This window comes from Suncus etruscus, chromosome 18, assembly GCF_024139225.1.
Source record: "Suncus etruscus isolate mSunEtr1 chromosome 18, mSunEtr1.pri.cur, whole genome shotgun sequence".
NCBI lineage: Eukaryota > Metazoa > Chordata > Mammalia > Eulipotyphla > Soricidae > Suncus > Suncus etruscus.
In genome coordinates this window covers 17,617,118-17,641,865 of record NC_064865.1, presented here as the reverse complement: position 1 = coordinate 17,641,865, position 24,748 = coordinate 17,617,118, and the positions used below count along the sequence as shown (strand labels likewise).

The following is a 24,748-nucleotide window of genomic DNA, read 5'->3' as shown; positions in this document are numbered from 1 at the left end:
TAAAGACTTCAGAGATTCAATTGGGTTTATTTTATGGTGTTTCCCCAAAGACCCAGGCCAGCATGGAGCCCTCTTTTGTGGGGCCTGTGTGTGAGCTGATAGAAGAGGAGCCAGCATGGGATTTACAGGTTGGGGGTACTCTGAAGGTTGGGGTTCTCCCATTCCAGCCCAGTGTCTGACTCTGTACTTTTGAAAGAAGAGTAAAGTCATAATTTTCATCAAGTATATTTCCTGAATTTTCATAAAATGACTTTTTAAATGTAGCCATTTTGGTGTCTGTCCACTGGTGGCGACCATCTTGGATGGCTTTGTATTTCCCAGAAGTACTCTGGGCTCTGCTGGCTAATGGCAGGGGCCTCCTTTGTCACCTTCCAGGTGGGAGGAGCCCTGGTTTCTGCCTCAGCCCTGCTGCCCTTCTCCTTCCTTGGATGGGCTTGCTCCTCTCACGTTGATGTCCCAGGGGTTTCAGTATCCACTATGCTTCAGAGTCTGGGAAACATTGGGTGGTTTCCAGCAGAAAGTGCAATTTGAACTCAACTAAAGTTGAAGTAAGAGACATGTGATGGGCAGGTTTTGATGTGTTTAAGAGCCACATTTGATCAGGGCAAGGCCTGCCCGTCCTCAGCAGGGTGTCTTCCCCCCACCCCCCATTGTTCAAGTCACTAGCCTTATCTTTGACTATCTCAGCCCAGCAGCCTGGGGGCCCATGCAAAGCTATTTTGACACTTAGAGTAGTTGGTTTGGTTGGTTTGGTTTGGGGGCCATGACCAGCTGTGCTCAGGATTTCCTCCTGGCTCTACACTCAGGAATCACTCCTGGTGGGCTCAGGGGACCATATATAATGTCAGGGATTGAACTCAGGTCAGCTGTGTGCAAGGGCAAATACCCCCGCCACCCCCACCCTGCCACCACCACTGTGCTATTTCTCTGGCTGCCTTGGAACATTTTGATAGAGGGTCTCTGCTGTCTTCAGACTGCCTGCAGGTGGCAAGAGCATATTTGAAAGGGGCTTATAATCTGAACCCACAGATTTTATGGGGAACAGGAAACACTTGCCTTATAGATACAAGACCAGAGCTCTACCCTGGGGATATTGATTGGGGTTGTAGAGAAAATGCTATGCATTAGGAATTGCCAACCCAGGTTTTCATCACTCTTGGGTTCTTCCTAGAGCTCTTTGTATCTCTTCTTATGTGGAGGCAGATAACTCCATTGTCTGGGTGGACACTTGTCTTCTTGATGGTCGGGCATTAAAAACACATATTGTTGAAAACTTATTGAGAGGTTGGACAGGTGGAGTGGAGGACTGTGGGAAAAAAATAAAAACACTTTATTGATTCACAGTTGGTTTCATAACACTTCCCATGGATTATCCTGTGAGTTGGAAATGCCTGCCTGACTGGGTCATGGAGGAGAACAAGGGAAAGGATGAGCAGGGAGAACACTGGATCCATGGAAGTATAGTTCTTCCTTACTGGTCTCAGAAATGAATGTGAGCACTTTCACAGTCTTGGGTGCCAAACCACAGGGTGGTGCTTAGGTTTCACATTCCTGGTGGTCTGTCTGCTGAGTTTCACCATCTCTTGAGGGAGTTTCAGAATTGAACAGTAAAGCAAGTGCCTTTTGCTTTACTCACTCATTCGTTCACTCACAGAATTGAACAGTAAAGCAAGTGTCTTTTGCTTTACTCACTCATTCGTTCACTCACTCATTCACTCATTCTCTTCTTGGAGCAATCATCTATCCACAGCTTCCATTTGGGGATCTCTCCTTGAACTTCTGCATGCTCTTGGGATAGAGGGAGTTGCTTTCATTTGTGGGGGATGATTTTTGCTTTTGTGGAAATTGGGTTTGCATCTGGAAAAGGCCAGGCAGAGAAGGAAGGGAGATTTTGTGAATGACATCTTGGAAGAAACAAAATTTTGGGAGGAGTAGGGTCCCCTAGGCCCCAGCAAAATAACTCCTGACAGGCATCCTTCGAGTGAGGAAGGGTAAAGGGAAATTATGGGCAAGGAGTTGACATAGTGAAGCCCCCTAGAAAGTTAACTGTGTCTAGCCTTTCTAGTCTCCTCAACTCGAGCTTCTCCCTAAGAAAGCCAGGCCTAGATCCAGGGGTCTGTGCTGCCAGGTCTGCCTGTGCCTCATTTCTGACCCAGGGAGGAAATGTTTTGTGGGTTTGGGCCCTGCCCAGAGGCTAACATAGTACTTTTGTCTCTGACACAGACATTCTTTCTCAAACCTGTGAAAACCCACATATTCAATCCTGCTTTCTGGTTCCTGAAATTTCTCAAAGCAGAACTCTGCTCAAGTCATCTCCTCTGCTCTTCATTTTCTTTCAATGGTGGCAGCCAGAGGGCTGGGGTGGGGTCAGTGATGTGGGACTGTCCAGCCTTACTCTGTTCTGAAACTTCATTCAATAAGAAGATGACATTACAACGTATTTGTGTGTGATGCAAAATACTCCCCTTTTCTCTTCCATGAGATTGCAAATGTGTTGTTGTTTTTTTTAACTGTCAGATTGCTGAATTGTTTGAGATGATATTTTATCCTGAAGACTGACTTACATCATTGAATAATCAGTTTCAGATCCAAATTGGCCCTGAATGTTGCCCGAGTATTTAACATACTTATAGACTATCTATGCACATTGTGTGTCTGTGTATATCCATAAAATATACACATCTTGTAATATCAGTTACATTTTAAGTTAAAAGAATTTGCTTTGACAGAACGTACTTCTTCCTTCTGGTTATGTTGAAACCTTCCAGAATACTTTCAGGGAATGTCATAACTGAAAACTATAATATTGCACTTTTCACCACTTGCTTTTCTTCTGGGGAAAAAGAAGAAAACATTCACATTATCTGCAATGCAGATTAATCAGCAGTGTACCTTTTCTCTTAAACCATTAAAACAGTTTTCATTATGGAAGACGAAAGTTTATTTTTCTGCTTTGGATCCAATGAGTACTTGTTCTGGTGGTGAGAGTGTTATATGACTCCCTCCTGAGATACTTTAAAGACCATCCAACAGCACTTGCAGAACATGGCGCATTAATTTAAGACACGTGTCAAATGGCTAATTGGTTGTTCTTGCTCCACCCAGTCTCCATCATCAAGCAGGGGAAGGCCTGTGGTTTACTTTGATTTATCTCCCTTTGGGTTTTGCGACCACTCACTGTTATCCAAATGACATGAAAGCTGGTATGTGTGGGCTGTTTGTTTGGCTGTCAGCCTACCCAAACACAACCAGACAGTCTTTAGGATCAGACATATGAGACCTCATTTTCTTTTGTGCTAACAATATCAGAGAACATTGGGCACAAAGATTGGCTTTGCCCACCTGCTGTTCCCCTAAGTTGATAGATGTGCTGTTTGCATAGCTGACCACCCACTGAAGCCAAGACACGTGAAAGTCCTGTCCACTAAAATGGGTCTGAAAGTCACGTGGGACCCACCCAAAGAGGCTACCCATAGATCCGTGGACCATTACAACATAGCCTTTGGGAAGTCCCTGAAAAGCCTCCGATACACCAAGGTGAATGCAGAGATACTCTCCTTCCTCATTGAGGATGTGGGTAAGTGGCACCTTGTCTTGTCCCCAGTCAGAACTAACTGTTCCTCTCTGTTCTTAGCTCCTGGTCTTAGGATGACTACTGGTGGCCCAAGTCATGTTTGGGCTCTAGAGACTTAGTGGTTTGAGAGTGTTAGGTGGCCAGGACCATGGGACTCTTCCTTAGTTTATTTATTACTTAGCTTATTTCCCTATCTTAAATTTGATATCCACAATCCCCAACTCTTGCTCCAAAGTCTAAGAGGCAACAGTTATAACAAACAGTTTTCAGTAAAATGTCCTTTTAGAAAATATATTGGTCCTATTTTAACCTAATAAAAACACCATAGTTTTGTCTTGCTCATTTATGGACCATTCAAAATTCAAGAATGCTTGAGCCCTGTATTCTATGGGGGTCTGTGTCCATTTTGCCAGCTGACTCAAATGGCAAGTTTCTTCTCCTCAGGGAGCCGTATTCTGGGTCCTCATGGGTTTTAGATACATAGATGTAGGTGGTTTTGAATTTAGGCTTTGCACTGCCTTCTCTGGATCCTCGAGCTTCTGCTGTTTTGGATTTCAGGAGGCTGAACTTCCACCTAGATTTATGGCTCATCATCATATGGATCATAAGGTGGCAATGAAGTCAGCATCCATGAAAACCATGTGTCTCCTGGGCTCTGTTAACATTTTACTGGCCTTCTAACCCAGTGATGACTTCCCAAGTTCTTGGCCACATCTACCACACTGTTCCTAATTTTCTTCCTGCACCATAATATTAGGGTTTGGGGGTAATATGCTAGAAAGTAGCTAGAATACTGGGAGGGTCTAGACACACATTTCTCTACCTCAATTCCTCATCCTGGAAACCCCAGAGTTTCATTGTGAAGGAAAATGCAGAGTCTGCTCTCTCTCTCTCTCTCTCTCTCTCTCTCTCTCTCTCACACACACACACACACACACACACACAGAAAGAGAGAGAAGGTGAGCCACAGAACTGATCAATAAGCATGTATTGCTTTTCAAGCACTGTTTTAGCTAGTTATTGAGCGGGAATCAGAGACATGTGGATCATATTTTTGTTGCGGATGAGCTGTGAAAGGAAGGGAGAAAAAAAATGCTCAGCAAGGCATGATTTGCATTGGCAAATGAGCCAAGCACGTTTCCCAGCTCATTTGCTTGTGGTGCCAAGCCTTGAGTGCCACCAGACTCTGTTATCCTTAGACCAGCATTGTCCCAGGCTGGAGCACAGCAGGCATCCAGACTTCATTAGAGGAAAGCTTTTCATTTGAGAAACTCAGTGGATACTCTTACTGCCTTTGGCAGAAGTACTCTCATGTCTCCAGCCCTTCTTCCCTTGAAATGTCCACAAAGGCCCAACTCATCAAGATACTGCCTTCTTCATTTGCCTGTCACAAGAACGTAAAACCAGCAGCATGAAGGCTGGCTTTGCCATGCTACAGGTTCAAGATATGCCCTGGTCCACTCCAATAACTTCAGGAGCTTCACCAAAAAGACCAGACTTCTGACCTGACTCACAGCAGCAAGTGAAAGGGAAGCACCATTATTTCAAGATTTGCATTTCCAACACTGCAAGAAAGAATTTAGTTTTCCTGAAATATAAGTCAAAGATAAGATGAGAAATAGCAAAGACTTTCTGCAGAGCAGAGGAAATTTCAGAAAACTTGAATGCAGTGGAGTAAACAGTCATATGTGCTATGCTCGATGAGATGTAATGACATTTTCTTGCTGGTTTTTTGAGATTTCTTTTTTTACTTACAACTTCCATGGGGAAATACTATTTGGAGTTATTGACCCTGTTGGTTAGAACTCCTCTTTAGTTATTGGTCATTTGTTCCTATTTCTTATACTAATTTTAAGTTAAAAAAGCATGAACACATTTTTGGTGACCTATTCCCAGGCCTAGTTTTCTTACACCTACCATACACTTTGCACTAAATACACATTCTGTCCTTTGGGCTCTGTTCTTTCAGTAGTATGATAGGGCTGTTAGTGATTTTTTTTTAATAAAGGAGATGGGGGAAAATAGCTATGGTCAGACTTGCTGCTGAAGTCAGATATTTATCTTTGGAGAAAGCTGAAGTAAGGAAGATAGGGAGTGAGTCGAACTGTCCTTCCTGGAGATTTGAAATGGTGGCATGATATGAACCATATGTTTCAGAGCCGGGGGTAGTGTACTTTGTGCTGGTTACTGCAGAGAACCACAGTGGAGTGAGCCGTCCTGTTTACAGAGCTGAGAGCTTGCCTGGTAAGTCTCATGTAGAATTGGAGGCCATACCTTTGCCATCTAGAAAGGGAAGAGAAAACCCTTCTCATCTTAGGGAATATCTCCTATATGAGTTCTCCCTTTGTTTAGAGTACTGGCAATGTTGATTGTCAGCGTTTTGTCCAAAACTTGTTGAACAAACAGTAGAGTTACCCAGGGGGAAAAGATAGAGCATTTGCAGTATCTTCAACCCTTTAAGGCCCTCTTAGTTATTCCCACAAGCTGAGCAAATTTCCTGGAGACTGTTGAGAAGTTCATGGTATTGTGTGTCAGGGGTGCTCTGAACTGTGGAAAAGCAAGTCTTCATTTCTAATCATCAAGTTGCATTTTCCCTAATTTAGGAGGTGAATGGATCAAGACTGATGGTTTTCCCATTAAGGGTCCAGGACTGTTTAATGAAACCGTCACAGGTACTACTTGCTCATTCGGTGTGTGTCTCTGCTGAAGCAGGAGGGTTGTGCCTCTGCCACACACATGCTCACAGCCCTGCATTCAGCTCTCATCGCTATGCTAACACATGCCACATGGTTTGGGTCCGTGTTTTCTGCATTGGCTGGATCAGACCACAGCCATTTTTGCTCATTTCTGTGTTGTGGGTGGGGACATGTCTGTGTCTACATCCGGCAGGCAGTGCTGTTGTGCTGTTGTTCACAGGCAAATATGGTGGTGGAGATGGCAGTCCTGGCCCTGTGATGTGTCTTTATATCTATCTGTTTGGCTTACACTGATAGGATCCAGTGAGCAGGTTTTATTGGGTGTTTTTTTTTTTTAGTAGTAGTTGACTGGTTTTCTCACAACGATGAAGCATCCTGTGAGATGTTTGAGGACGCATCTCTGCCCCATATTTGTATATGTTTATGTTCCATCATGTAGATGTTGATATTGTCTGCTCATACTGTTTTACATATTTAGAGAAATGTTGACATTTCTTATGTTCTTTTTGAATAAATTTAATTCAATGGTGAAAAAAATTATGGGAGATCAATATAGTTATTTCAGTTTGTTTGGGGGAGGGAAACCTTAATGCTTTTATGGCAAGAAGCTGTGCTTGATTTTCATGAAACATGCTTTTTAATAGGACATTATTGTTGAGAGAAAGGTGAGTATGTTGAAACCAATGACCACAATCTCCTGATCATGAGTCTCTCCTCAAAGAACACATAACATGTATAAAATAGTTTTTAAAGGTCCTTTTATATGAAAGGAGGTGGAAAAACCAAATAATCAGAAAAGGAAACTTTTTTGGGGGAGGAGAGAAGTGGTAAGTTTGCATTAACATATGAAGGGCTTAACTGGGAGGAGGTCAGGTCATGGGTAAGCAATTTTTATAAGTGATTGAAAATAAAGGAATAGAAGTTGGAAGAAATGGCAGACTGGGAGGGGAGGTATTGGATGGACTCTGGGAACATTGGTGGAGTGAAGTTGACACTGGTGGTTAGATTAGTGCTGAAACATTGTATGAATAAACTCAATTATGCATAACTTTGTAAACTAAGGTGCTTTGAATAAAAATTTTTTAAATGGAATTATATAGGGATGTAAGAGATGAGTGTTGAAGTACAGAAAGAACATGAAAGGCAAGATTTGGGAGATATTAAAGTAAAAGCCAATCATGAGACGTGAGAAGAAGGGGCCAGTTAAAAGTCCAGAAGTTTTGTAGAATGAACCAGAGAATTGCAAAGCAAGATGGAAGGATAACCTTGAGGTCAGTTACTTCTGAAGATTCACACTGAAGCAGACATATATGCAAACCTTTTCTCTGTGTCTTGTACTGGATCTTACATTTTGTATTATATTTTATCATTTTAATTAGATTTATTCATGTTAATATTTATAAACAAAGTGTGCAGTGCTGTATTTTAAATGGATATGTTACTTTTGTAATCTTACTGACCATGTTTCTTGAAGGACAGTCATTTTTGAGTGAGTAATGTTCTTGACTTTTCTTCAATTATTCACTTTTATGTCTTTCACAGAAAAAAACTATGTGCATTCAATGTTCTCCCCTTTTCTGAGCAAGCTCAAGTTCTAGAAATCTTGGTAACTGGGAAACACAGATCATCAGGTTCCACCTCAATACTGACTTTATGTACCATGAGCTAGTTTAACTTTGTCAGTTTCTTTGCCAAAGCGTGTTCCGCTCTATGTGACACTTAATTTGTCAGACATCATGATAAAGAAAATATTGGAAGGTTGAAACCACTTGCAGCATAGGATTTAAAGTAAAACTTAAAATCAGAGCAAACATGAATGTCTAGATTGAGCGGACTTCATTAATGTCAGTAAGAGGAACCCTGCATTTTATTGTTCAGAAATATTTGGGAATCTCTCAGTAAGGGATCAAAACACATCCCTGTCTTTGTCATGTATCCTGTAAAATAGGCCAAGTCTGACTTTGAGGAATAATTAATAGATGACATACCCTGTTGAGGAAAAACTAGCATTCTGAATTCTACCTACTTCAGTTAAAAGAAAAGATTTAGCCTCAAAATTCAGACATAAATGTTGGCACTTGGGGTGTAAGGGCTGGATGGTTTGCTTTAGGGCATCTCCTATTCTTCCAAAGCTTTATTTGAAATTAGAGGAAAATCCATTATTTTATTCTGCCAGGGACTATATATTCAGTTCTAATTTCAGACGACCCCCTTTTGCTGGCTAAGACCTTTTATAGTTTGTTTGTTGGTTTATTTGTTTGGGGGCTGCACACATCACTGCTCAGGGTTTACTTCTGGCTGTGCACTCAGGAATCACTCCTGCTGGTAATTGGGGTACAATATAGAATGCTGAGAATTGAATCCTGGTCAGGCACTTGCAAGGCAAGCACCCTCTCACTGTGCTATCACTCTAGCCTGAACATATGATGTTTTAAAGACAAAATCCAGCCTATAACATAATCATATACTTTGGAAAAATCAGTAGCACTGTGATATGGTACAGACAAGCATGGAGGAGTGCAGGGTGGTGGCCAACTGATAAGACATGAGGTTGAGACTCTGTGAGAATTGTAAGGAGCACAACCCTGTGACAAGAATGGAAGGAAGGCCATAGTCATGGAAATTTGGAATTCTGTTGTTTGTTCTAAGGATCCTTTTTGCCTAAAATTTCTTCAAATTATGACACATAAGCCAATTCTGGAATAAGCTTAAGCTTGTCAAATGTTCAGAAATTAGTTGCAGTGTTAAGGAATGGTTTTTGTTGTTTTTCTCCATCCCACATTGTATATATATTTAGGGTCAGCAAATCCTCAAATCTTAATACAAAGGAAAAAGTAGTGCATTCTCTTTTCTGGATGTCTGTGTAATGTTTGCTCACACTTAGGTGTACAGAACAGAGGATGGTCCCCAATGCAATACGGGAAGCAGCTCTCCCTATGACTCTTGACCCTTCTTTGAATGATGGCAGGAATCCTGCCTAGGGACTCAAGATGGCTGGTTCACTGATTGATTGACACTCACAGGTCCCTACCACTCTGAATAAAATTGCTGACACCAGACCTCTGTAGTCAGGGATCTCCTAACTGGGACTGTCTGATCATACTGGAAACAGATCTCAATATTCCTATTCAAACTTAAAACATTCAAGATGTAAGACCTTCCTTGTGTCAATTTTTCATTTCAATGAAAACCTTTGGCCCATGGAGCCTCAGAAGGTCTGTGTCATTGTTTTCTCAGAAGCATATTCTCATTTAAGCAGGACTGCTTGTTGCTTTTATCAAGGGTGTCAGGAGCAGGGAAAATCCAGTTAGTGCCCTATGATCCAGAGGGTGAGCCCTTTCAAGTGGGGTGTGCAGGCACTTCATCCTGATCTCCAGAGTCTGGGACAGATGGCTCATGGGCATTGAGCTAATGTTGCTGGATCTGGGGGGTGAGGGAAGTTGAGCATTGACTAGTGGGGCTGTGTGTTTGAGATCTGGGACACTTCTGTCAAGGGTATCCCATGACTTGGGGACAGTCCTGTGCTGATCTTCCTGGCCTTTGAGATGTGGTCATGCACCTAGACTCTAGTTCTCACCATTGTTTTTTAGAGGTACCAGGTAGTGGAGGAGGGCAATGTGTGCATTGTGGACCAGAAATGCTCAGGGCTGAAGGCCCAAATATTGGCGCCTGTTCTGTCTGCTTAGCCCTTTTTTTGTCAGAATTTTTCAAGGTAGAGTCTAGTGGGGTTTGTATTTGAAGGGTCCTATTTCAGCACATCTTCTCACATTGCACTGGAAGAAAACATCCAGGGGTGTATCTGGCTTTGCTCAAGATGCCTGGGGGTCAAGCTTGCTTTTTGGCTGCAAGGTGAACCTGAGAGTGAGGCAGAAGAGCAATATTAAATGATCACTGTAGCAAACTATCTAGTAATTTTTCTGTGAAATCCACAAATAGTCCAAGGAAATCAAGATATGCCAGGCAAAGCTCCAGGGGACACAAGCCTTTGGGACAGTCTTGCTGAATGCTGATGGGCTCTTTGGGGGACTTGTCTGCAGTATGATGCTGCTGGTACTAGTCTCTCTGGAGTAGGACCTCCTGGGGCTCCTTCCAATGAATTGTGCTGATCTCTTGGTGGTCATGGCACCAAGAGTAGGCTGTAGAGTCCAGAGTTGGCCGGGGGTAGCTGGTAATGGGCCCTAGGCCTGCAGGCTTAGTCTGATCTAAATTTTGGGTCACACTCATTGGTACTCAGAAGCTTACTCTTGGCTCTTTGCTCAGGGATCACTCCTGGTGAGCTTAGAGGACTATATGGGATGCCGATGATAAAATCCTATTGGTCTGCATGCAAGACAAACACCCTACCCTATCCTATGCTGTGCTATTACTCCAGTCCCTACACCAACCCCCTACCCCCAATCTTAGCCTGTCTGAGCCAGATCCACCTGACTGTGCTGTGGCAAGTGCCATGGAGGGAATGTTTTGCCAAATTTGAGATATGCTCAGCAGTAATGGTTGTGAATGGGTTATGCTCCACAACCGCCGTTTCTGGCTTTCAAGATGAAAAGACTTATAGAGATTTATTAGAAAACTTCAGAAGGCTTCTGTGGAGCTACCCCATGAGGCTTAGAAAACAGTGTTAGTAATTTATTGCCAGAGCATTTCAACCATATGAAGAGTTTTTCTGAACATGCCCATCAGCTTAAAGAGGATTACCACATGCTCTGTGACAGGTCTAGAAACCATGTCTACTGTCTGAAGGAAGACTTGAAAAACACTTGGAGAGAGGGAGAAAAAGGGTCTTATTAACCTTGGGACCTTGGGGCTGTTGCTAAGAGGGTGACTGTTCCCTATTTGTTCTTTTTTTAGGCATTAATGACTATAGTACAATTCATCTTGGAACAGTCTTTCAGGGCAGCCTTGGTCAAAACTCCTTCCCTTCGTCTCAGTTATTCTCCTCCTCCTCCTCCTCTTCACTTCCTCTTTCTTTTTTTTCACTTCCTCTTTCTTATTCTCCTCCTCCTTCTCCTTCTCCTTCCTCATCCTTCCCCTCCTCCTCCTCCTCTTTTTTTTTTTTTTTTTGGTTTTTGCATCACACCTGGCAGTGCTTAGGGGTTGGTTACTCCTGGCTCTACACTCAGAAATCATTCCTGGCAGGCTCAGGGGACCATATGGGATGCCGGGATTCGAACCACCATCCTTCTGCATGCAAGGCAAATGCCCTACCTCCATGCTATCTCTCTGGTCCCTTATTGAAAGGGTATCATATATATAACTTTATCTTTTCAGCACCCCGCTCTTTTTTATTTTATATATATATATAATTTTTATTTTGACCATATTGGCTTACATATCTTTCACAGTAGTATTTTAGGAACATATTAACATTGAATCAGGGAAATTCCTATCACCAAATTTGCCCTCCCTCCACCCCCATTCCCATCCTGCATCCCATATACCTCACCTTCACTCCCCGGGATGCTAAAATAGGTGGTCCCCTCTGTGTCTAGCTTACTACTTAGTGATCATATATCTGGTTGGTCCTGGTACCCTCCCTTATTTCCCCCTCTGTTTGAGAGGCTGAACTAGATAGTTCAAGTTATGTGGTTTTGTTTGAAGAAAGAAAAAGCAATAAAGTGGGGTAAAAATCAAATAAGCCAAAAATGGGTGTAGTCCTTCTAGAGGCTCTCAACCTCAGTTTGAGCGAGGACAGGATAAAAGAAATTTAAATACCACAACAATACAAAAATAAACATCAAATAAAATATCCAGTGAGCACTACAGCACAAAAGGCAAGCACCACTTAATAGTCTCAGTCCTGAAATAAAACCATGCCAGAGCGCAAAAAGAAAGAGAAAAATAAAATAACATAAAATAAGATTGGGGACATCAACTTCAATATCTGCACCAAAACAAAGAAGTCATAAAAGATAAAAATAAAGATAAAAATAACTAAATAGATTTTAAAAAAAGATAATTTTGTGCCCCCCCTGTTTTTTTTCCTGCATAGGCATAGTAAATATTGGGGGCATTAGAGAGGGAATTTCCTTGGCCTAGGAGATACAGGGTCTCTCCACCCTTGAAGTATAGTGTCATGGTTAGCACCCCGTTCTTATTCGAAGTGATCATTTTCAACTCTCATTGTCATAGTGAGATGCCCTAACTGCACTTGCCCACTCTTTGTGCCCTTTCTACCATAATTGCTCTCCTCAGCTCTTTGTGGCAAGCTTCTCACCATGGAAAGTCTCCTTGCCCTCATCTTTAGACATTTATTTGCTACTAAAATTTCAGGGTTGTGCTGGAGATAGCACTGTCTACACCCCTTGTAGAAAGAACCATTTATGTCCAGCATTTTTTTTTTCAGCTCAGCAGTGTTTTCTGTAACAGGCTCTGCTTTGCTAGAAGCCAACCCAGTGTTTTGCTGCTGAATCTTAGCTTTCTGCATTGAAAGTGTGTGTGTGTGTGTGTGTGTGTGTGTGTGTGTGTGTGTGTGTGTGTGTGTGTGTGTGTGTCTTTAGGTCCTGAAAGGTGGGCATTAGTAAGATTTGGGGAAGGAAGCACATCTCTCACAGAATATAAGCAGAGCCAATGCCTATGACAGCTTGATCTGACACTGTTTCTCTACCACTCAGTGACTGCTCCACTGGTCACATCACTGAGATGTTCTCTTTGGAGCTGGTCTTCAAATTAAAATAACCCTTGCACGTTATTAGCAAAGATCATTGACTCTCCACTCAATAAGGTCTCACCCTTACCCAAAGCCTTACACCCATGAACTCCAGCCTCAAACTCATCTGGCTCCTCTTGAATGTCTGTGTCGACTTTTGAGGTCTTCCCATGCAGATGGTCTTTGAATGTCAGTGGTTTTGGGAGCTCCCAGAACAGATGGATGACCAATGAAGCCAAGTTTCCTGCTTCCTGTACCATATTTTCTTAAGGCCTCTGTTCTCAAGCTCTTGTCCAATGTACTTCCTTATGTCACATAAATCTGAAAATTACACGAATGCTCTTCCTGAAAGTTTGGAGTTGACTGTGGGTTTTGTTCTCTTAAATGTTCTTCTCAAATCTATTAACTTAAAAAAATAACCAAAAGCTGTTGTAAAATCAGTCTAAACATTTTTCAGATCTTGCTTTCTAGCACTAGTTTTTACAATGTAAAAATCTTAAGTCTTTTAAAAAAAAGTGTTTCTGGCCCGGTCCCCTATAGTATCTTCTCCTCAAGGTAACACAGGTTGATGAAGAAAATTTACATCCACTCCATGACAGTCACTTGTGGCTAATTCAAACATTTTATGAGATCTGACAGCTTGAATTTTTCTAGAAACACTGGCTCTCCCTTTGTTATGAGTATAATACAAGAGGTCCCAATGGGAATTCTCAACAATAACTTCACAGGATTATTAAAGAGGATATTGGATTAGTCAACTCTGTGCTCTTAGTGAGTTGAATTATTGTACCAAACTCTGAGGGAAATTTCTTTTAAATTATAAAAAAAATTTTTGTATGTTTTTTCTGTGATCTGTGGTGGTGTATGTTATCTCTAGTGGTTAGAATTTGACACTGAAAACCCACCTGTCAACTTGGGAAAAAGCTGACATTATTTTAGTGTTACATTAGTATACATGACATACAGTAAAATCTTAATAGTTCATTGGCTACACTCTTGGGTTAAAATAATGATGTTGATAATTACTGTGTGTTTTTTGTATTGGGTGAATTATTTGTTGAATAATAGCATGGCATTTTCTTTCAGGTAGTTCCCAATGACTTATTATTAGGTAATTCCAACAAATGTATACATTTATATTTCCTTTGGTGAGACTCAGAACATTGGAATCAGGTACTTTTTAGTTATTGTTAGTTATTGTGCTAATGTAATTTACATTAATTCATAACAATTTTAATTTTTATGTTAGTGATAAAAATGCTAGTTTAACTGTCTTTTTTCTGAGCTGTAATCATCAGCCACTGGTCCTCAAATAATCCATTTTTGGATGCCATTCTAGTCAGAACAGTTGTCCCCTAGGGCTCCAGCACTCCAGGCACTTGCCATTACTCCACATCTTCCCACCAACAAGTTTCAAGAACTTCCAGTGGAAGCAGACATGGATGAGAATGTCTGTCTGAACTCTTGGCTACTTACAATGTTTGCTTCATCCATTTTCTTTTTATAAAAGACTAATAAAAGATACCCAATGATGAGATTAATGTAGATGGTTGAGGAAGGATGCTTGGAATATAATGATGTCTGTACCTAGAGAAAGGCTCATTCATTGACTTAACTATATCCCTAAGCTATTATTAGAGTGTGACCCACTGCCAGAAATAGGCAATGTTGCCCTCATGGGTTTATCAGCCTTAAATAGTAATAATCCGCATTTCCAACTTTTCACAAAGTATGGGCTACTGAAATGCATTCCTTTGAGAACTCCAATAAGGAGAGCATTTGATGGTACGGATCTGTTTCATAAGAGGAGTTTCAACATTGACGAAATTAGCCAGAAGGAAATGATATTGAGGGGTTGTCTGGAGGAATGAACTTAGACATGGAAGAAAAGTAAAGATCCAAAGATAAATCATCTAAAGTCTATTCAGCCTTCCCATGAAGAGACTCCCTTGTTTGGGCATGTTGGTCTTCACTGATACATAGGGATGATGTGTACTTGCTTTTTCTTGACACTGACCTTTAACTCTCAGTAGTGAATCTACTGTTTTGATCTGAGGGGCTAAAGAAATGGATGGAGCAAGCATTCTAAGCAGCCAAGAGTTCAGACAGACATTCTCATCTATGTTTGCTTTTGTTGGAAGTTCTTGAAAGCCCTTGAAAGTTTCATTGTAAGTTCTTGTTGGTGGGAAGATGGGGAGTAATGGAAAGTGCCTGGTGTGCTGAAGCCCTAGGGAACAACTGTTCTGACTAGAATGTCTTCCAAAAATGGATGATTGGGGGAACCAGTGGTTGATGATCACAGCTCACTGTTAGCCCCAAGTGCCTGGTCAGTTCTCAGGATATTCTGTTTAACAGTTTCTGTTGGTGTCTCCTTTAAGAAAAGGAAGTACCTAACAAACCCTTGCGTGTACGAGTCCGACCCTCAGACGACCGGCTATCTGTCACGTGGAAGGCACCACGTCTGTCTGGAGCCAAGAGTCCACGGAGATCAAGGGGTTTTCTTCTGGGCTTTGGGGAAAATGGTCGGAAGATGAAGTATGTTCCATTGTCAAGAGATGAGAGAACACATGAAATTCAGAAGCTTGGTAAGTCTCAGGTTCATGAGCCTCCTTGATGATTCTTCAATGGTTGTGGTTTCCATGAGTTCATTCTTCACCTGACATTGTCCTTGGTTCCTTCTCCTCTCTTTCACTCTCACTATCCAGCTTTGACAGCCATTCACCACTATATCTATCCATAGCTCTGTCAGTCGTGGCCCCACTAATCTACCATAGCTGCAGGCCAAGGCCACCTTTCCAGGGCCCAGAGTTTCTTCCAGCCTGACCTATGAGTTGCTCCATTTTTTCAAAGCCTGTATTGGGATTAATGCTTTTCCCATCTTGATTCTGCTTTCTTCCTGTAATTGATGCATTCTCAACACATTCTGTCCAAGCTCCTGGATCCTTGGGCCATGTACCCTGGGTGCCATGAAGTGTGGAATTTAGATTGCAGTGTGCAAGTCAGGTGATCATTCTCCCCCCTTGTTCTGAATCTCCACAAATCCTTGGGGTGAGGGAGCAGGATCATGGACCCTGAAAAGGAACATGTGCATGCTGAGAATTCAGTGTACCTCTTTCTAGCCCAGATGGGGTCACTCTGCTGGCATTTACTTAACTGTCCAGGACAGTAGACCAGACCCTCTGCAGGGCCTGCTCACCCACATGTTTAGGGCTTCCTAAAATGTACCGCAGCACTTCATCCCACATTTTCTCAAGCCCTGTCTTCTCTATATCTTGGCCCCTTTCTATCTGCTTGCTCTCTGGGAAATCCAGGTGGCAGAAGACCCTACTGCTCAGGGGTACCATATGTCATGGGGGACAGTATTGCTGGGTCAGCAAAGTGTTTCTCCTCTGTATAAAGTACCTCATGTTCCCCAACTAAATCAGTGCCAGCAATAGAGTGTGGAGCCCCATGGCCCTTCATCTGTGATTTCCTAATCACATGTAAGTTAAGGAAGGTAGTGGAGGATGTGCCTGGGATTCTCCCCAAGACTCTACGAGGATCCACTAACATGGGTGGCAGAGCCGGTCTGCTTTCTGCAGCAGGAGGATCAATGAGGAAGGTATAGAATGAGCAGATGATAGATAGAAAGACAAACTGGAGATGGGCAGAATATTGGCAGGAAATGGGCACAGTATGTGTCATCTCTTGTCAAAGCTGCAGAGGCTCTGTGTGCTGTGAGCAATATTACACTGAGTGGTCAGTGCTGCCCATGGGCATCTATATGGTAAGGAAAGTCAGGTCCTCTCTGACATGCTGGGGCAGAGGTTCCTGGGCACAGAGCCAGACAGCTAGGCACGGGAGAAGGATATCTGAGAATCATTAGGCAAGAGAAGCAAGTCTATCCCTGCACCGGTGGACTGGGGCCAGCAGGTCTGATTTCACAGGACATCCTGGGGCACTCTTGGAGCAGAGCTAGTTGTGTGATCTGGCTGTACAGCAGTCTCCTCAGGTTGGACACTGGGAAGCACACTGGTGGGCATTGTGCCTTGGGCTCAGCAAGGAAACTTGGGGAGGCTGAATTATCATTAGAAATGATGAGTTATTGATCCAGTGCATGGGGAGGGTCCCTCATGATGGTGAATGCTGTGTGATTATGGGTCATTTCAGTCACTGTCCATCCCCACTCGGGGATGCAGAGGACTCAAGGGCTATGGTGTGACCCTATATGTCCTTTTATTCTGACACATTGCTCACTCATAGCTTCAGGTGCCCAGGACAAAATGGCCCACATTTTGGGACCTGAGGTGAAGATCCCATCTATATTCCCATTAGCATCACTTTTTTTTGAGTGCTGTGATGCAGACCCCATTTTGCCATGCCTAGAAAGAAGATGGGCAGACAGGGAATGGAGGGGTCCAGAAACCAGCAGCTTCGCCAGCCTCATCCCTTTGCTTACTGGCCCACAGCTTCCGAGTCAGTGTATGTGGTCTCACTCCAGTCCCTGAACTCGCAGGGTGAGAGCCAGCCAGTCTATCGTGCTGCACTGACCAAGCGTAAGATCTCAGGTATGTTTCTGGTGGTGTCATGACAAAGTCATGGCTTTCTTTATGCAAATATGGGCTGGCCAGGGGTTCTGGGCTGAGGTAAGGGGACGGGCTTTATTTTTTGTTGTTGTCTTTTTTTGTTTGTTTGTTTTTTTGTTTTTGAGTCACACCCGGCAGTGCTCAGGGGTTACTCCTGGCTCTATGCTCAGAAATCGCTCCTGGCAGGCTCAGGGGACCATATGGGATGCCGAGATCTCTTCAGCCCTCAGGACAGGCTTTATTAATTTGGATAGCATCCTTGGGAGGCAGTCTCCTAGCGTGCTGGCTACTCATGTATTGCATTTCCCTCTGCACTACAGTGCTTTTTTTTTTTTTGTGGGGGTGGGGGGGCACACTTCCAGCTCTGCCAGGAAGTCCCATGCACACCAGCCAGGCTATAATAGTCTGACCTATACACAGTTCCCTTGGTGTAGACAGCTTGCCTGTGAACCAAGGGAGAGAAACAAGAAGAGGCATCGTGGGCATGGCTTCCCTTCATGCCTGAAAGTGGCATTGTACTCACAGAGTAAGAACAGGGGAACAGGCATAGGAGGACAAATGGCCTTTTCCTCAGGGACCTTCCAGTTCCTGGCCACTCACAAGGGTTCTATAGACCACAGACAAAAGGACATTAGGCCTTTTATGAACCATGTGTCTTGGTTTTATGCATTTATTTAAATTTGGGGAGTGTACAAAGAGCCTGGAGGCCACTTCTACACATACTCAATTAGCCAGGAGAGATGATTTGGGCCTGAGGATGGGATGCTGCTTGGGTCCTGATGAACAGGGAACCCCCAGGCCACTATAGTAGTGCTCAGGGTCTTCCAGAGCATTGCCTAAAAATACTTGGAAATGCAGTTTCAGGGGTCAAACTAGGGTTCTACACCTGCAAAGCATGAGCCCCTGACCTTTACACTATCTCCCTGGTCCTTACGTCTTTTTTTTTCTTTTCTTTTTTTTTTTTTTTACTGCACCAGGCAATACTCAGGGGTCACTCCTGACTGAACACTCAGAAATTAGTCTTGGTGGTGCTGGGAGAGGGTGTCATATCAGGTGTTGGGAACCAAATTCAAGTTGGTCATGTTCAAGGCAAATACCCTCCCCTTTGTATCACTCTGGCCCTGTATATTTTAATTTTAAAGAGGTCACTTGGGGTCAGAGCAATAACAACAGGTTGAGAAATTACCTTTCACACAGTGGACTTCATTCAATCCCTGGTATTCATATTGGTCCCCGAGTACCGCCAGGAGTAATTCTTAAGATCCAGTAGTAAGCACTGAGTGTGGCTGAAAACCAAAATAAGAAAAAATAAAGAGTTCACTTTCCATAGAATTATTTTAACAAATTCACAATCATTCTTATATAATACCTACTTATATGCAATACATTCCCATAATTCTGTACTCAGGAACATCATAATTTTTGCTTTTTTTTTTTAGCAGACACATGTGATTTTATTATTTATGACACACACTTTATTTCTGCTTATGGAAGTCTCTGTGTCACTTTTTTTCTTAAATATTTGTCTATATTCTGCAGTGCTCGGTGGTTGTTCTTGGCTCTGCACTCAGGATTTACTCTTAGTATTGCTCAGGGAAACATGTTGGGTGCCAGGGATTGAACCTGTATTGGCCAAATGCAAGAATGCAAGGCAAGCATTTTCCCACTGTGCCATCCCTGGGCTCATCTGTTTCCCTTTCTCCCCCTTCTCACCCTGTAGTAAATGTCACATCCTTTTGTAACCTTTTCCTTAAAAGTTGAAAAGAATCCAGGACATAGACCAGCAAACACAAAAACTCAAGGAACTGACACCATCTCGGGGTCTGGACTATAAGTATAGGAAGTATAATTGGCTAAATCATAAGGTTCTTTTGCCTCTAAGATGGCCATGGAAATGCCCTGACTCCTGCTTCTAGGATGCTTATGACATACTTATGCTTATGACATACTTCCAGGAGAGAGGGACTGGATCTGAGGGGCTGGGACAGTGCTCTCTGTCTTGCTTTTCTACATTGATCGAACAATGGCTGAACTTTCTACTCATTTCATTTAACCAATTCTCATTTTAAAAACCATCCAAGGGGCCAGAGAGATAGAATGGAGGTAGGGCACTTGCCTTGCATGCAGAAGGATGGTGGTTCGAATCCCAGCACCCATATGGTCCTCTGAGCCTGCCAAAAGCGATTTTTGTGTGCAGATCCAGGAGTAACCCCTGAGCACTGTCGGGTGTGACCCAACAACAAAACAAAACAAAACAAAACAAAACAAAACAAAATCAAAAAACCCAAAAACATCTAGATGAGGCCAAAGAGATAGCACAGCAGTAGGGCAGTTGCCTTGCATGTGGCAGTCCTGGGAGGGACCTTGTTTGATTCCCAGCATCCCATATGGTTCTCCAGCCTGCCAGAGGTGATTTCTGAGTGCAGAGCCAGGAGTGGCCCCTGTGCTCCTTTGGGTGTGCTCAAAAACCAATCAATCAATCAATCAATAAAGTTAAAAATAAACCATCCAGGGAGAATCATCCAAGATGCAGGTCAGAGGGACAAGGAGTATAATCTCTTGCTTGCTATGGCTTTTCATTGTGTCCTTTTGTTCTTTCAGAGGAGGATGAGCTGGATGTCCCCGAAGACATCACTGTGCGGGTGATGTCCTCACAGTCTGTGCTGGTAGCCTGGGTGGATCCTCTTCTAGAAAAGCAGAAGAAAGCTGTTGCCTCAAGGTACTTTTCCTTCTTTTTCTGTCTGGACTTGGTGGTTTAAAGATGTGCTGTTGGCTTATTTCAAGCCAAGGAAAAGCAAAATTCTATTTACTGAAAAACTTGTACTCTCTGACTTCCTTGAATTCTGGCCTTCTTTGTTGCTGACTGGTGTCTGGTAGTGGGCAACAAACTCTGAAAGTGGTCAACACTGGGAAGTAATAGACTTAGTAGAGTCTCCCAGCTCACTTGCCCGAGTCTTATATCTGGAAGCTTCTTGATTCCATTGCTTCTTTGTCCTAATTTGTATTTCGTTTTGAACATTTATGGTCAAAGGCAGAACCTGGGAGTCCCCCTTAAGAGGGCCCTTCTCAGGAAGTAAGTGACAGTGGGAAAATTTTCTGTTGAACTATGGATATTTCATGTTGAGCAATGGGCACAATGGCTGGCATGATGCCAGGACTCTTTAACATTCTTCAAACACTAAACAGCTACATGTTCAGCCCACTTGTGCAGGGCAAAAGGCATCAAATTCTCTATAATGGTTTATGACATGCTGTTCTGGTATTTATATTGATTTGGAAAATAGAACCATTGTTAAGTGTACAATGATTTTGGTGTTAGAAAAGGACACTGATAGGTCCTACTTCTAATATGTAGAAGATGAGTAGTCATCAAGGTTTTTGTTGTATTTAGATTTCCAGCTTAAAATCTTATGTATTTTATCTGGACAAAAGAAAGCCCCCAAATTTGGGAACATTTTTTCTTTTTGAAAATGATTTGCAAATAGGAAAAGTAAATGGAGTCTTTAAAAGATATATACTAGAAACCAGAGAGATAGAACCATGGCTAAAGAACTTACTTTGCCTGCAACCAACTCGGATTAGATCCCTGGTATCCCAAATGGTCCCCAGAGCACTTCCAGGAGTGATTCTCTAGTGCAGAGCCGTGAGGAAACCCCAAGCATTGCCAGGTGTGACCCCCAAACCATACAAACATATAAATGTATGATAAAATGCTTAGATTGTTACCTATCTATCTTCATCATCAACTGTATCTAAGTCTTTGTCACCATCTGCTAATAAAATACATATTTACTTCTTTTGAAAATTCTTACACAATTCAAAGTGATTCTTTTTCTTACTGGTTTGTGACTTCTCTCTCCTGATGACTCCTGATGACCCTTGAACTCTATTTCCAACATCTGGAGCAAAAAAGAAGAAAACTTGAGTCTTCTTCACAGAACTGTTATGTTAATTGATTGCTGTGCCACAACTAAAGTTATATTCTGACTGTGGAACAAACTAGCTAAAAAGCAGCACCTGGATAATGTATAGAAATGACCTGGTGCTGCATAGGCCACAGATAACTATTTTTTGGAAAAGGAAGGATCTTTTGTCATTTGTGTCCCCTGTTGAGTATGCTTCCATCCAGTCTGTTGGCATGGTTCCTGGGTGTGGCTGCTAGGACTTCTAGAAGTACAGAGGTGTGGGAGCAGCAGCCCACCTGGTTCAAGAGTCCCCAGAGATATTGGCCACAAAATCATCATACCTAGACTTTTTGTCAGTTGTGTGTCTCTGCAGAGATCAGTGAAGCAGGGCCTTTGGTATGGTGAGAGTTTTGGGGTGTGTGTGCATCTGCCAGGCTTGGTGGGGGGAGAACTTGCCCACACCCTCTTAAGGAGCCCCAGTATGATCAGCTGCACATGAGTTTTAGTGGCTTGCTTTGCCTCTCTTGCGAGAGTTAAATGAGTCTATGGTGCTGACAGACATGGCAGTAGCTCTGTCTTTTCTCTTGAGCTGTTAAAACTGTGCATGATTTGGTATAAAATCAACTTTGATACCTTTCTTTTCTGAAAGCCAAAGAATCTTAGACTAGTTAACATAGTCCTTTAGACACACACACACACACACACACACACACACACACACACACACACACACACATTACCTCATAAAAGCTGCCTCACTTCTTTTTTTTTTTGGGGGGGGGGTCACACCCGGCAGTGCTCAGGGGTTACTCCTGGCTGTCTGCTCAGAAATAGCTCCTGGCAGGCACGGGGGACCATATAGGACACCAGGATTCGAACCAACCACCTTTGGTCCTGGATTGGCTGCTTGCAAGGCAAACGCCGCTGTGCTATCTCTCTGGGCCCTGCCCCACTTCTTAATCTGCTGGATCTTTTGAGCCAGCTGTAAACCTTCATAAGCTCCATCTTTCCTGGCTACTATTTTTTTTAATGATTTTTATTGAGACCAGTGTGAATTACAAGTTTTTAAGGTACATAGTGATAGTGAATTAGAGCAGTTCCCACCACCAGTGTTGACTTTCCTCTGTCCCTTTTCCCAGCATGTATCCCATACTTCCACCCTTAGCCCCCTGGACTGCTAGTATAACAGGTCCCTTTTGTGTATAGCTTGTAGTTTGGGTCTCTTAATTCTATTTTTATTGTCTTTGGTTTGGGTATTTAGGTCTGATAATTTTTTTTATTTCCATTCAATGCTCATGAGACTGCTTTGCCCCAGTACCATCCACATTTTTTTCTCAATTTGTAGGAAGACATAGAAATATGAGGCAGAACAAGATGATTCATGTTCTATGGTTCTGTTTTTTAAAAAAGTGGGCAGGGACTCCTGTCTAGAAACTATAAATATAAATTTAAAAGAGGAAGAAGAAAAAAAGCGGAGGGACTGATGTGCCAAGGTTTTTTTTGTTTGTTTGTTTGTTTTGCATAGGCATAGTAAATATTGGGGAAATTAGAAAGGAAATTCCCTTGGCCTAAGAGATACAGAATGTCTCCACCATGGAAGCATACTGTCATGAGACCAACTACAGGCTCTGGACACATTCATTGTCAAACTCCAAGGTCTTTTTTTATGGTGCCAGGAACATTCTACTCAGTCATGGTTGTCCAAGTCAGTCCTCTGTAATTAGAAATCTTGGTTTTTGATCTAGGATGAAGTCTGGGATAGAGTCTTTCTTTATGGCCCCAGGAGAAGTTCTGCTCAGTGGTGGCAGCTACTTTAAACCTCTTTGCTTAGAGTGCTTTTGCTTTGACTAGTCAAAAGTTGAGACTTTTTCTCCTTTGATTTTACACCTACCTAACCAAATCACCTATGAGAAAGACAAGCCAGTTGAGAACCTGGGCACAGTGCAAGGAGTCCACACCTTCTTTCTCTTTTTGGTAGACAGTACACTGTGCGCTACCGAGAGAAGGGTGAGCTGGCCCGCTGGGACTACAAACAAGTCTCCAACAGACGTGTGCTGGTAGAGCACCTGATTCCAGACACCATGTACGAGTTTGCAGTTCGCATTTCTCAGGGCGAGAGAGATGGAAAGTGGAGCACCTCCGTCTTCCAGAGGACCCCAGAGTCTGGTCTGTATTGAAATCTACCTCGGAGAATGTCTCCAAAGAAATATTTGATGACAAAGGTCAGCAGGGGGCTTTTTGGTTGTTGTTGTTGTTGTTGTTATTAGAAGAACCTTAAATCTTGACTATGTTTCTATGAAAAAAACATTTTCTATACAAAGATGTTTCCTTAGCCAGCTTCTGTCCTGCACTGGCTGTTTGCATTAGCCTGTGATGCTCCTATGTGGGACCTTCCCACATTTAGATCACCTTTGTGTGAGAGGAAACCTGGGGAAGACACGTGGCTTGAGCAAAAAGAGACACTTCTATTTTTATTTGTATTTTATTTTATTTATTAATTTTTGAGCCACATCTGGTGTTCCTCAGAGCTTTATTCTGGTTGTGAGCTCAGGGATCATTGATGGAGGGGTTGGAGAGACCATCTGGGATGCTAGGGATCCAACCCAAGTTTTCTATATGCAAGGCAAGTGCATCCACTGTATTACCCAGTATAATATATACCAGTATACTATTGCTCTTACCCCCAATAGTGTTCTTTTTAAGGCTGCAGCTATGCTTATCTCAGGGACAGAATTTTGTTCTGGATCTTTTTTTTTAAGTTTTATTTAAAAGACACTGCAAGTGAACTGGAATCTTCTTTGTATATTTCAATATTCAGCCATGTGACACATTCTGATCCCAGAAGAATTTGCCCTAAACAGAGCTCAATTCCTCTGGTCATCTATGTGACCTAAATACCTATATCTACCTAGAGACCCAATGTATATTTTTCCTCATATATAACCAAAAGCAACACAGTCTCAGAGCACCGCAATTTTCGGTGCATGGAGTACCTTGGAGGAGAACCATAATTGCACAATTGATCAGGGATTCTGTCTGTTTGCAGCTCCTACCACTGCTCCTGGAAATCTTAACGTCTGGCCAGTCAATGGCAAATCCACCGCTGTCACTGTGTCATGGGATGCACTGCCTGAAACTGAAGGGAAAGTGAAAGGTAGGAACCTTGTTGCTTAAAGGGCAAGCATCTACTATGGCACCTCAAGGGAGTGATGAGCTCCAATAGAGACATGTGCCCTCACGCTGGTCTATTCTGGGTCTAGGCAGAGATTGCTAAAGGCCCTATAAGAAGGCAACAGACATACGTGGTGTATTAGCTAGTGCAAAGGAAAATGACTTAGGTGGTAATGGAACCATTTATATAG

The 24,748-nt window shown here is 42.7% G+C and overlaps 1 protein-coding gene across 1 annotated transcript in view; it reads left to right on the top strand.

Moving 5' to 3' along the window:
• Positions 1–3,390: 3,390 nt before the first annotated feature.
• FNDC1 (fibronectin type III domain containing 1) overlaps positions 3,391–24,748 on the top strand; it is a 55,794-nt gene continuing 34,436 nt past the window's right edge. Inside the window, exons 1-8 of the mRNA XM_049764740.1 lie at positions 3,391–3,577; positions 5,732–5,818; positions 6,178–6,246; positions 15,295–15,501; positions 17,365–17,463; positions 20,083–20,200; positions 23,365–23,552; positions 24,433–24,540. Coding sequence (XP_049620697.1) covers positions 3,430–3,577; positions 5,732–5,818; positions 6,178–6,246; positions 15,295–15,501; positions 17,365–17,463; positions 20,083–20,200; positions 23,365–23,552; positions 24,433–24,540 — 1,024 coding nt within the window. The 5' untranslated portion in view covers positions 3,391–3,429. The remainder of the gene's footprint in view (positions 3,578–5,731; positions 5,819–6,177; positions 6,247–15,294; positions 15,502–17,364; positions 17,464–20,082; positions 20,201–23,364; positions 23,553–24,432; positions 24,541–24,748) is intronic.